This window comes from Ipomoea triloba, chromosome 12, assembly GCF_003576645.1.
Source record: "Ipomoea triloba cultivar NCNSP0323 chromosome 12, ASM357664v1".
Lineage (NCBI taxonomy): Eukaryota > Viridiplantae > Streptophyta > Magnoliopsida > Solanales > Convolvulaceae > Ipomoea > Ipomoea triloba.
The window spans coordinates 6565289-6579731 of record NC_044927.1 but is presented as its reverse complement, the minus strand read 5'-3'; the positions used below and the strand labels follow the sequence as shown (position 1 = coordinate 6579731).

The 14443-nt window shown below is 34.6% G+C and overlaps 2 protein-coding genes and 1 non-coding gene across 3 annotated transcripts in view; 2 read left to right on the top strand and 1 right to left on the bottom strand.

Moving 5' to 3' along the window:
* The first annotated feature begins 2223 nt into the window (after positions 1 to 2223).
* On the top strand, positions 2224 to 5117 carry LOC116000351 (exocyst complex component EXO70B1-like). Its single transcript, XM_031240416.1, has one exon. It carries the CDS (start codon positions 2455 to 2457, stop codon positions 4813 to 4815), a length of 2361 nt encoding a protein of 786 aa, XP_031096276.1. The 5' UTR covers positions 2224 to 2454; the 3' UTR covers positions 4816 to 5117.
* A 4235-nt stretch (positions 5118 to 9352) lies between these two features.
* On the top strand, positions 9353 to 9425 carry TRNAF-GAA. The gene has a single exon. It is a non-coding gene; the product is annotated as a tRNA-Phe (tRNA).
* A 1992-nt stretch (positions 9426 to 11417) lies between these two features.
* The window catches only part of LOC115998965 (probable metal-nicotianamine transporter YSL6), a 5877-nt gene continuing 2851 nt past the window's right edge, over positions 11418 to 14443 (bottom strand). The window contains exons 5-7 of the mRNA XM_031238646.1: positions 13815 to 14004; positions 13420 to 13552; positions 11418 to 12613 (exon numbers count right to left, since the gene is read on the bottom strand). Coding sequence (XP_031094506.1) covers positions 11679 to 12613; positions 13420 to 13552; positions 13815 to 14004 — 1258 coding nt within the window. The 3' untranslated portion in view covers positions 11418 to 11678. The remainder of the gene's footprint in view (positions 12614 to 13419; positions 13553 to 13814; positions 14005 to 14443) is intronic.

Below are 14443 nucleotides of genomic sequence, written 5' to 3'. Positions count from 1 at the left end.
GAGTTTTGAATGTGTGAATGCATAACAGTGGTAATATAGTTACTAAACATATAATCTTGTAATGTGTGAATGTGGAGTTTACAAAGTGTGAATGTAGAGTATAATGTATGTGAATGTAAAGTATAGTGTATGTAAATGTAGACTCAGGTGGACCTGGGTCCACGGCATAACAACCCGGTATGGACTGTCAAAGGCCTTGTAGTCAAGCGGCATAACTGTGGCCCTTCCAAGTGAGAGGTCACATGTTTGCTTCAGTAGGTTGAGAAACTATGTATGAACAGATACGACATTGTAACAGAGTCTATTGTCTACAAATATATATTTATAGTTTTATTTTCAAACTTAATGAAATAGGAATTTTGGTAGAAAATTATTTTGGGGTGTCGCAATGGTTGATCGGAGAAGAGGGTTTTTGAGGGTTTTTGTTTGGGGTTTGATGAAGAGCTGTGTAAACTATAAGAATTTGAGACGACATAAAAAGGAACACCTCATATAGGAATAACCATAATATTTTACAACTTTTGAGTTCCAAAGTAATTATATTACTCCATATTATACAAACAATAAAATTATTTTGGTAGTAAAATTTTAATTAACATGACACATTAAAGATGCTTTGTTGTTTAAAAAAAAAAGATTAGGTATAGCATATTATGTCATTAAAAAATTCAGAGAAAGACAAAAAAATTTATAACGTGGATACCTTGTACGTAACATGATATTTTCTAAGTAGCGCTTCCACAGTACGGTTGTAAAAATGAGTTCCCTAGTCACTTATTACTACTTTTGGAACCGCAAACTTGGAAAATATGTTAGACTTGATAAATTCTACAACTTTGAAATCATCCGTCCTGGTGGCTTTAGTTTTCACCCACTTAGAAACATAATCAACCGCAAGTAAAATGTTGACAAAACCAAAAGATACAATAAATGAGCTCATAAAATCAATATCCCAAACATAAAAAACTCACAAAATATGATCAGAATATGTGGCATTTCATTTCCCCAAAATAAACTACCTAAATTATGGCCAACATCACAAGACTTACAAAATGAATATGAATCTCTAAATAAATTTGGCTAATAATAAAGCCCACATTCTAACACCTTCATTGATGTTTTTTTAGATCCAAAGTGGCATCCACACGAATAAGAATGACAGAATGTGAGAATTGAGATAATTTCACCATTAGGTATGCACCTTCTTACCACTCGGTCAACACAATGCTTCCACATGTATGATTCATCCCACACATAGTAGTTGGCATCACTCTTGATTTTATCTTTCTAGGCTTTAGACAAATCATGTGAAAACTCGTTAGTAACCAAAAAATTGACTACGTTAACATACCATGGTAAAATCACAGTTGCAGCAAATAAGTGTTCATTGGGGAATGCTTCTTGTAGTGGAGGTTCATGTTCCACATGTACCAAACGACTTAAATGATCTGCCATAGGATGTTATGATCCTTTCTTATCTTTGATCTTCATATCAAACTAACTCAAGAGGTGTATCAATCTTATCAATCTTGATTTGGCGAGCTTTAGACAAATCATGAGGTAACTCATTAGCAACAAAAAAATTGACTATGGGTTAGGAATAAATTTTAATAGTTTTGATGAGTCAAATTGTACTTTTAGAAATCCCTATTTTATTTTTAAAGTATAGCTATTTTCTTCGAAAGTCAAATCTCGCCTTGCTAGCAGGAAGTAAATCAACTTAACTGATCAGCCTACTGAAAGTCGAATTTGGAGCTTTATAGTTACCAAATAAACAACTCAACCAGCTTAAAATAAAAAGTGTTCCTTAACTAATGTAAAATTAGCTAGGGGAAGATTAATTGACATTTTGTTTTATATAAACTAAAAATAGAAGACATTCAATGAACTAATTGCATGCTTTGATTGATCGGAAAGTATAGAATAGATACGTAAATGGTGGTGGTGGTGTAGCACTACTAAATGGTCAAATTTGTAGCACCGCATATTCCAAACAGAAAACAGCGTTTTCTTCTCTTGCCCATAAAAAAATTGACCCAACAAACTCGTACTTCTTCATCTCTCTGTCGTTGTCGATTCCCAAAAACAAATGCAACAAAAATAAAAATAAAATAAAAAAAATTGCAATGACTATTTCAATCTATTTTGGTAGGGAAAAAACGTAGTTGGAAAACAAAAAATCAAGAAGAAAGAAAAGAAAAAGACCCAAGGAAATGGGAGAAAAGTGATAAAAAGGAAAGGAGTGAGCAAAATTCTCCTTCAATATCGGCTTGCCTATACCCATTTGCAGGCACATCATCGATCATTCTCTCTTTCTGTCTCCCGGAACAAATCTTCCTTGTCTTTCATGTCATTTGTACAACATTCTGTCCGAACCGGAGACAATTCAAGAAAAAGAATTTTTAATTTCTTGGAATTTGAATTAGCTTAAGTAGAGAATTAAGCTAGATAGCCATGGGGGAAGAGAAAGAGAAGTCTCAAAATGAAACACCCTCTAGCTCGCTCGACGCAGAAAACCACAACCACCACCACGACCAAGACAATCAAGAACCTGAGGCAGCCAGAAATGAGGAACAATGTGTAGAGCATACCGAGAATCCGCCCTCCGTGGAGGCGGATTCTGAAGCCAAACCCGATGAGGATGAGAATGAGGGGCGAACGGCTAGTGATGATCACCAGGAGACGACATCGGGCGGTGGTGATCATCAGGAGGGGGAGGAGAATCAAGCAGGAGATGGCGAGGAGGAGCAGGGAGCAACAACCAAGAATGAAGATGGTGAAGAAGGAGAAGGAGAAGGAGAAGAAGAAGAAAATTCTCCCGAGCCAGAGCTCCCTCCCGATCTCTCTAAGGTATCTGAAGAGGTGGATCAATACATTTCAGATAACGATACGTTATTGGAGTCCAGAGGGGGCGGCGGCGGAGAAGGAGACGATGAATCATCGCCCAAGTCTTCTCCTCATCCGGATGGAGTTCCAATATTTGTGGAACAATTCGCATTGCTTCTGGAAGACATGTTACAGGGGTACAGTTCCGGCGGAGAGACGGCCGTGAAATGGAGGGAGCTAGAGGAGGAGGACGCGGCCGCATTGTTGGAAGCAGTGAACCGGATTTGCAGGCTATACAGATCCGTCTCGCAATTCTATTCTCCAGAACATCAAAAATACGCAAAATCAATCAACCGTATAGGCGGCGTACTCCACCGCGCAATGTGTTTCCTGGAAGAAGAATTCCGATCATCTCTCGACGATTATAAGTTTCCGGATCCAGCACCACCCCCAGCAGATCCAGATCCAGCTCCCGCGATCAACGATGAAACTCAGGAGAACAAAGGAGAAGAAGAAGAAGGAGGAGAAGGAAACAAAAAAGAAGAGGAGGATTCCGGCAACGATGAATCGCAACAACCTCCGGAAGATCCGGAAGAGACGACACCACTACCTCCCCCAGTTTTCCCGGGATATCCGGAGGAAACGGTGTCCAAATTGAACAGACTAGCCAAAGCCATGATTTCCGGGGGATACGAAACGGAATGCTGTCAGGTATACTTCGTGGCGCGAAGAAACGCATTAGAGGAGACCCTCCGGGGCAAGCTAGGGTACGAAGGCCATAGCATCGACGACGTCCAGAAGATGAGCTGGGAGATCGTGGAGAGAGAGATCTCAACGTGGATCGCCGCCTTCAACCACTGCGCCACCGTCCTCTTCTCCTGCGAACGAAAACTCTCCGACGCCGTCTTCAACGACTGCCCCCAACTCTCCACCTCCAGCGAGGCCATCTTCAACAACCTATCCGGCGGCCTCGTCATCCAGTTCCTCATATTCCCTGAAGCCGTCGCCATGACCAAACGCTCCGCCGAGAAACTCTTCAAATTCCTGGACTTGTACGAGACAATGCGAGATCATCTCCCAACCGCCTACGATAATTTCCCTCCAGATTACGTAAACGAGCTAAAAGCGGAAGCGGCTCTAACAAGAGGCCGGCTAGGGGAGGGGATGGTGGGGATATTCTCCGAGCTGGAGAACTCAATCCAGTCCGATTCAAGCAAAACCCCAGTCCCCGGCGGCGCGGTTCATCCCTTGAGTCGTTACACCATGAACTACCTAAAACTCGCGGGAGACTACAAGGAAACGCTGGAGCAAGTGTTCAGAGAGCACCAGAAGATCGAGAGAGCCGATTCCGCTACCGGATCAGACTTCGACTACAACTCCCAGCCAGTCGAGAGCTACAAACCCCCCACGGCCCCGAAACAATCGCCATTCGAGCTCCAGATAAGAAAAGTAATGGAGATTCTGGAATTGAACCTGGAGAGCAAATCAAAGATCTACAATAACCTCTCGCTCTGCTCCATCTTCATGATGAACAACGGGAGATACATATTGCAGAAAGTGAGAGGATCGCCTCCGATCAACCAGTTGATGGGGGACCAGTGGTTGAGGAAGCAGTCCCAGGAGCTAAGACAGTACCACAAGACATACCAGCGCGAAACGTGGGGCCGGTTGTTGCAGTGCTTGAGCATCGAGGGGTTGTTGACCTCGCACGGGAAAGTCAACAAGCCCGTGTTAAAAGAGCGGTTCAAGAGCTTCAACTTAATGTTCGACGAGATCCACAGGACACAGAGCACCTGGGTGATTAGCGACGAGCAGCTTCAATCGGAGCTCCGGATCTCCATATCTAGTATGGTCATACCGGCCTACAGGTCTTTCCTAGCAAGGTATAGCCAAATCTTCACCCCGGGGAGGCAGACGGAGAAGTATATCAAGTTCCAGGAAGATGATATAGAAACTTACATTGATGAGCTGTTTGATGGGAAAAAATAGAAACCCCCACCTCCACCTCTCATCTCATCTATTTCCAGGCCATTGATGAACAAGCTAAGAATTGAAGAAGAAGATTCATGCATGCTCGAGTCGTAATCATAATAATTTTTCTTTCTCGTATTGTATTTAATTTGGAATGTTAATCGATTAAAGTTGTTATATATGTTGTTCATTTTCTTGTTTGGAATTGAAAGACTACCGCCACATACTAGTTTAATTTGTAATTTTATGTCTAGTCATTCAGCGACTTTTTCTATGTTTTCTCATGTAAGCATACATCAACACTGAAATTTTTATTATTATTATTTTTTTTTCCAAGGTAGGAATGTAGGATAGATTCACCATTTTCCAACTTTAGGATGTGTTTGGTAACCCGGAAAATAATTTCCGAAAATCGTTTTCCGGGCTTTTGGTGTTTGGCAACATCCACAAAATGTGGTTAATGGAAAACATGAGCTCGTTTTTTCTAGAAAATGACTTCCGGACAAAAAATCTGGAAGTCATTTTTCGGAAATGGAAAATAGCTTCGTGCGACATTTTTTTGTAAAAAAATAATTATTTTTAATTTCTAATAAATATTATTAGTTTATATATTTTAAATAAAATAATAAAAACATATAATTATACATTTCTACTCATTTTTCACTCATTTTCCGGAAAATGAACCAAACACACACATACAGCTTTCCAAAGTACATCCAAAATAACACTGAAAATGAACTTATTTTTCAGAAAATATTTTTCAAAAGTCATTTTCTTGCTTTCTAAACACACCCTTAATTTAGTTACATTTCTACTCGCCTGGGTATGTATGCTTTTGATTTTTGAGATTTTATGCCTGGTCAGATACCACCACTAAGGCCAACCCCAATAGTTAAACTTTGGTGTAGCTTTTGAGGAGTGTGATTAGGAAAGAGAAAATGTGGTGGAGGAAAAAAAGAAAAGTAAAAAATAAAACAAAAGATAAAACTAAAAAAAAATAAAAAATGACAGTATTTACGCGTTGTGAAAATAAGTAAATATATAACATGAGTATGTTTCTTGTGTTGTGAGTGTTTGTATCTTCCGTTATGAAATTTGATATCCTAAGGCGTTTGGTTCAAGTAATCTAAGTCCGATAATGTTATATTACCTTACTAGTATTTTCGCCCGTGCGTTGCACGGAATGAATTTGTTATAATATTTTAAGAATATTTGGATCGATATACAATTATATAAATTATAACATCGAATATTATATAGTGCAATTGATGAAATTAGTTGGATTGATTATGTTTTCTGATGTTTTCTTTGCTTGAATCAAAGCATATTTGATTCACGGATAAATTTTTGTATTATTTATTTAGATAATAAAATTAAAGATAAAATTATTTTTTTTTAAAAAATATAATATTGAATATGTACATTTATTTGATTATAAGATTAGTGCAAAAGTATCACTTAATTAATTGAATAATATATGACTTGTTTGTTTACAATTATCTTAAAAAGATCTATATTTAATATAACTTAAGTATTATATTATTACAAAAATAAATATGAAAAAATGAGAAATAATTTAACTTTAATTATTACGGAGTATAAAAATAAATTCAACGACCAATATTTAGCTTAATTACCATAATAATTATTAGGCAATTATTATTAGTCAATTAAACTAAATTAATTACTTTTCGCTAATAGGAATATCAATTCGTACATACAAAAATTATTATTATTATTATATATTAAATATGTTCGACCTTCTGCAGTGTTTATGTCACACGTGTACTAATTAATTTGATCAACGACATCTAAAGTTGGTGAGGGGATTACTATCATAATAATTAATTACCATAAACATTTTTCAGTGGTATAACACTATTACATTAATGCACGTATATGTATTAATCTATAAAATACAAATATACTATCAAAATAATTACCATAATTATTAATAAGGAATTACCATAATTACTAATAACTAATTACCCATAATTACTATTTATTACATTGTATATATACACATATAATATTTATTACTCCATAATATGTATAGGCAAATTCTATAGTATAATTTTGGTAAATTATAATTTATATTGATAGATTTATAATTAAAATAATTACATTTAGAAATTAAAAAATTAGCATTTAAATTTTGTATGATTTTGATATCTATTTTTTATCAAATATGATTTTGGTAATTAGACAATAATTAGACAAATTAGGGTAATTAAGTCAATAATTAGATATATATCTATTTTTAATCAAATTTTATAGCAACCTACCTACCTTTGGATTTGTATTCTTTATATATATATATATATATATATATATATATATATATATATATATATATATATATATATATAATTAGACAAATTAGGGTAACCATATTTTTATATAGGGTAATTAAGTCAATAATTAGACATATTACTATGCATATATTACTAATTATGTCATTTTCTCACCTTTTATTAACATAATTTATTACCTTTTAATATGCTATTTTTATATAAGGTAATTAAGTACTACAAATTAGTATACACATTGTTTTCTCCATTAATTAGCCTGTTTTTAAAGTTTATATTATTATTATTTTCGCTCACACATTTTAATAGTCTGTTTTTTTTATATAGGGTAATTAAGTCAATAGTTAGATAAATTACTATACATATATTAATAATTAAGTCATTTTATCACCATTTTACCATAATTTATTACCTTTTAATAGGCTATTCCTTACTACAGAATACAGATTAGTATACACAATATTATATGCCATTTTATCAATTGATTAACCTATTTTAAAAGTTTATATTATTACTCCATTTCACACCTTTTAATAGTCTATTTTTATATAGGGTAATTAATTCAATAATTAGACAAATTACTGTATATATTAACCAATTTATCAAATATGATTTTGGTGTGCGTTGGCGCCTTAGATAGAGAGTCAAGATGTGAATGATGGATTCCTTCTTCAACAAAGCATTCAAAGCATCCCAATGGCAACTGTTTCTTATTTTAATTGAAATTATATTAAGAATTTTATGTTATTATTATTATAGAGTATTATTATTATTATTATTATAGATTATTATTATTATTATTATTGTTATTATTATTATTACTATTATTATCTTAACATAGTAGGATTATATCAATGCATAAAAATTATATTATTATTTAGGCAATAGATCCACTTCTTCATCTCTGATTATACCAGGAGGATTACCGGTGTTGTCCTATCACAAAATCATAATAATATGCAGAGTATGATAAAATATTTCAAAAGGAACATAACTAAGAGATATATAGGAATAGAAAGTAATTTCATTACAACATAGTTATAAGCCTAAAGAGACTAAGCCTTTTAATCTCATACATGGTCAGCATATCTCTTTGCCTACATGATTGGTCTTCCATTCATAACAAAATGAAATCAAGTATTTATTTATTTAAAAAAAACTGGTAATGATTGAAACCAAGAAGGGCAATATAATAGAATAATATGATGCTAACCAGAAAATTGGCTTTTTCCAATTTGGTTATTGCGCAAGAGGCTAATCTTCAAGGCGACCAAATCGACCCGTCCTTGTTGAGATCGAAAAAAAAAAACTTGGGCGTCAATACCAAAAAAAAAAGAAAAAAGATAAAGAAGAAAATGGGTATCACGGCGGAGGTGGCGGATGTGGTGTGGGGCAATTGGCAGTACTTGGCAGACTTGAAGAATGAGAGAGTTCCACAACATTAAGATTAGTTGGGGTTGAGAAGTTGATGGATTGTGTATGGTTGTATTTATACACAATGGATGAGATCAAAATGGCCTAATATTGAAATTATAAAATGGTAAGAGATCACAAGAAAGGTAAAAACTTTTAATTTTTCAATTAATACCAAAAACGTTATAATTCTTCAAAAGGTATCTCTTTGATATTATTATTATTATTATTATTATTATTATTATTTGTCAATTAATTAATATATATGGACAATTAATTAATAAATTAATAAATGAATAAAATAAATAATTTTACTAAAATGCCACTAAGTTTACACAATGGATGAGATCAAAATGGCCTAATATTGAAATTATAAAATGGTATGAGATCACAAGAAAGGTAAAAACTTTTAATTTTTCAATTAATACCAAAAACGTTATAATTCTTCAAAAGGTATCTCTTTGATATTATTATTATTTGTCAATTAATTAATATATATGGAAAATTAATTAATAAATTAATAAATGAATAAAATAAATAATTTTACTAAAATGCCACTAAGTTTGGGAGGGAAAAATTGGGAGGAGGATATTATTTTTATATATAGTATAGATTTGGTTCAATTGTTGCCATATTCCTTTACTGTTCATTACAATGTTGCTGTTCTTCGAATGAAAGTAATCATCACGGCTGTATTTCAAATTTAAAATGAGTGTGAAGATGCAATAATGATTCCCACGAAGCAAAATGGGTGTCATAATTGAACGGTGCAGATTGATTACACAAAGTTTCAGTAAATGTCTTGTAAATATAATGAAGCTAAACATACACATGCGGGGATAGCTCAGTTGGGAGAGCGTCAGACTGAAGATCTGAAGGTCGCGTGTTCGATCCACGCTCACCGCATGCTTTTTAAGTCACCCAGTGGCAATAGCTTAGTTAAAAATATTTTATATGCAAAAATCATAGATCTCTGTTGTCGTCCAGCGGTTAGGATATCTGGCTTTTACCCAAGAGACCCGGGTTTGATTCCCGGCAACGGAATATTTTCGATTTTGTATTGAAGCGGAATTACGAAAGAAGGAAATTGACCTCATAATTAGAGTTACATCACATCTTCAACTTTTTGATACAATAATATTAATATTTTGTTTAAAATAAGATTTGAATCATAAATCTCAAAAATAAAATTAATAATATTTTTTACAAAATTAAAAATATATAAATACATAATATCATTTTACTATTAATAAACTTTCAAGGTTACAATAATTATAAAATAAATTCCGATTTTAAAATTTTTCAATAATTATAAAATTGATATTTTTAAAAAAAAATTAAAACTCTCAAATAAACATGATAGACGAATGAGATTAGACCTCTTTTTTTTATAGGAGGACCTTGTTCTCATTTAATCATGCATACACACGTGTATGATTTAACATTTATAGATATTTAGTTAATATATAATATGCAATTAAATTAATTGTTATATGGTGATTTAAAAAAAAATGATAATTAAAGAATAAGAAAACAATGATAGGGTAGATGTAGTTATATAGTAATAGTGAAGGGTGACATAAAAGAAGCTACAATAATGACAATATTACTTCTATCTAGAATGAATTATAATACAACTGTTATAACACACTGTATAAAAGAACAACAAAAGTCATTCAACCATCCCCAGAAGTTATTGTGATGAAATCGGTTGAAGAGACAAGTAGTATGGGTCAATTAAATACCTTAGGAATCAAAGATCTTAGTTGGTGAAGCTCAACCAATTGTTGCCACTCCCCAATCTGTTACGTTTGCTTCAATACTCCACAAGATTAATGGAATCACAGCATATGCTAATCAATTAGATGCAGTTGGTGACCTTGTCCTTAGCATCAAAGAATCAATTTCAAGCTTGAATTAGTTTGACAGGCCAAGTACCTTGTGTTCTGATGGCATAACTGTTGCTTTCCATAGGAAATGTCTCAGGATTGAATCCCCTCCTATGTCTCAGGATTGAATCCCTTCCCTAGTAAGGGTTAGAATAATAATTTGTTGAAATGTGTCGGTTGAAGAGGCAAGTTGTATGGCCCAATTAAATATCTTATGATTTTGAGAAAAGGACGTCACCGTAAGATTTATGTTGTCCTTCCATAAGAGGGCCAGCCCTCCACCTCGGCCCAAAGGCTCCACAACATTTGTTATGCCATGTACTCGGGTCCACATTGTAAGGTGGACTCAGGTCTATGTTCACAATTTCATAACTTCATGTTCACATGTTCACAGTTTTATAACTCTATGTTCACAATTTCATAATTCCATATTCACAAATTCATAACTCCATGTTCATAATTTCATAGCTCTATGTTCACAATTTTATAACTATATGTTCACAATTTCATAACTCTATATTGTGAACATAGAATTCAAAATTACATATATAAATTGTGAACATATAATTCAAAAATTGTAAACATAGAATTATAAAATTATGAACATAGACTCGGGTCCACCTTGTAATGTGGACATGGGTCCAAAGCATAGTTTGTGCTCCACAGTAAAGCAACCATACCAGCCCAGTTTCTCTTTATTACTTGCATTCTATTATTATTGACTAGTGTTTCCATTAAAAATATCACAACAGGCTTCCGTTGTTGGACTAGGTCCAATAATACTTAAACTCGAAGGGTTGCCCAGTGCCCACACCCTGACAGTTCCATCCATATTGGTTGATTCTTCATTGTGATGTATCCTTTCTTTTATTATTTCTTCTTTTTCTTTTTATTATTAATTCAATGAACCGAAATAAACTAGTATATTCGGTTTATTTTGAAATTGATGAATATTAAAGACATTTTGACATGGATGAATAAATATTTTGATGAGTGGTGGTTACATCTATTGCTTTGTAAATAGCCAATGGGCAATGGTAATTCCATAAATATGTAGTAATACAAATAGCATTTTCCAAAGCTAAAATGCACATCACTTGCACTTGTTTAGACATTGAAAAATACATTAAAAAGGGAAGAGAATATCTACAGACCACAGAGTAGAGTTTGAAGAGGAACTGTTCCTGCATGGAAACAAACACCTACACTTCTTAAAGGTGCATTCTGGTCCATACAAAGACAACAATACCATATGTTTTTTTGTTCTTCATCATGTACTCACAGAAGGTCCAAAATACATACAGATCGGAGGGTCAATCTTGAATATTGAGAGAATTGCTGATGGTATTGTCCAGATCCCATCACCACAAATCAAACCTGAAGCGACGGCGCCTGCAAAATCTTCCGAATCCTTCCTGTTTATCCTCTCCCACACAAACAAGATCACTGTGCCAACGAACATGTCTATTGCGAAATAAGCTCCGATATAGAATGGCACAGCCATTGCCATTGGAATAGGAATGAATTGCGAAACCTTTGATGGGGTCAGATCCCTCAACAGGTTTATGGCCAGAGCTGCTATGAAGAATCCGCAGCATATAGCCAGACAATGCTTAGGGAGTTCAGAGAAGCCCTCGATTCCAAGAATAGCCATTTCTCTGTATATCACAGCGTATGGTGCTTTGTATGGGCTATCGGGAGACCCGATGTCAAAGGCATTCCAAAACATGAAGAATGTGAGGGGAGCAAGAACACATCCCATGGCTGTCCCCACCAACTGACTAACAAACATTGATTTAGCGGATGAATATGTGAGATAACCGGTTTTGAAATCTTGCATCAGATCAGCAGCAGTAGAGACGATGGACATCATGACCCCACAAGCAGCCAGCCCAGCTATGACCCCACCATTACTTCCCACCAGTGAAGCCATTATAAAAAGACCAATCTTTCCATATGTCGACGCCAAGCTCCAGTCTGTGAGTCCTGTACCGTAGGAATTGCAGAAGGCAAGAGCAGGGGCAAATATATATGCACAAAGAACCAAATACCACTTAAGTGGAGGGAAGATAATTGGAATTGTAGCTGTAGATATAGCAGCCAAGCCAACATATCCAGAAGCTGCAAACCATAATGGTATCCTATCTTTCATAAAAACTTCATCTCTTTTCTTCTGCTCAATGTGTAACTGGGATGTATCCTCATCTGCAGATGCATCAATTGGAACCATTAGTGAACCTCAAATATGCTAGAAGAAAGTTTTAACATCTTAATTAATGTGTAATTGGGGCTTAAGATAAGGGCTGCTACTAGGGGGAGGAAAAAAAAAACAAAGGCCTAACTAATTGAGTAGTTGAAATGAATTGAAGCATGTGCGGCCTAAGTTAATAGTTGGATCGTACATTTATGTTCATATATCATATGCCTCCTCACGTGTCACGTGACCATAGTCTATTTTTATTGGGTGACGCAGAGATTCAAACCCATGACCTTTGGTATGGGGTTGGCTCTGATACCAAATTGAAGCATATGCTCCATCTCAACTAAAAGCCTAAGTTGAGAGTTGGATTGTACATTATTGTGGTCTCTTGCCTAAACAGGGACTTACACTCTGATGGCCCAAGAGGGCCTTTGGTAACAGATTGTACAGTACTAGTATCAGAAGGGTAGGAAAAAAGCAATTCAGCATGTTCACCATGAAGAGAGCGTGTGTGCTGATTTTTTGGTGAGAACTCTGATAGGATGGGGCAACAGGAACATTATGATAGGATTGACCATGCAAGGTTTAGATGAGCTAATTAACAATGACAGGAAGGACAGAGCCTCCTTGAGAAAGTATAATTCTAGGTTAATTTCCTGATGTACTAAATAAGAATTTTGCTTGACTGCAATGATCAGGATAAATCTAGAGTTCTTTAAGTGTTATCTATTGTTAGACTTGCAATTTCTAAAGAACCTTATTATAGGTAACTAAAGACATGTTCAACCTTTAAAATTCCATCATTTCTCACCTAAGAGCTCCAAGGTGATAGGAAGATTCTTCTGGTTGCTGCTACTTCTACACACTTCCCTCACAGTTATTGCTATGATCTTAATCAGGTTATAAAGACCATCACCAAGAATAAGAGAAATGGCTATAAAGACCTGCAAATAAATACACAAGTGGAAGTAAAATATCAGAGCATTATATGGGGATCAAGGAGCTTGATTTGCAGAAATACAAACACCAAATTCTTTCTCTTATACTCCGTATCATGTATCTCAGTTTCCAGGGCAAAGATTTCAATATAAGTGTTCATGAATTTTAGTTGATGCTATATGGAAAAAGAAATTTCTTATAGAAGATATGGGGGGAGGTAAAAGAACTTTTACTAAGAGATTCAGGCCAAAAATTACTTAGAAATACCTTATAACCATAGAGACCTTTAAAATCATTGCTCTCAAGGTCTGCAGGGTACCAATCACCAGCACGCTGAGAAATAAATGGCCAAAGGAAACCCCACGATATAATTGCTCCAAGAAGAACTGAACAGTTGACTATGTGAGGGCAGATAAGACCACATCCAATATAAGTAGGACTAAAGTCAAAATAGAACCTGTATCATGGGGCATTATGAACAACTATAACATCGACAATTTGACCATATACATAGCATGACAGGTTGAAGGAATTAATTAAAACTATTCACAGGAGAGGAGAAACTAATTAACACTAACCGACATTCACCACATTGTTCAGAAATCAACTTTTTCTAAACAGGATACAAAATGTTTGACTAGTTAGCGGGAAAGATAAGTTGTAACACTTTGTTAGGCGTATTTTTGGTAACAGAATTTACATGTTAAATTAAATCAGAAGCAACTTTATTGGAAATGGATAAAGAAACGATTCCAGCTTATCTGATATACCAATGTGGGAAGCTAGAAAACTCTCTACACCCACCCCCACCCTCCTCCAAAAACTAAATGAATAAATAAATAAAGATAAAATAAATTAAAAAATAAATTTAAAAAAAAAAAAAAAAAAAAAAAAAA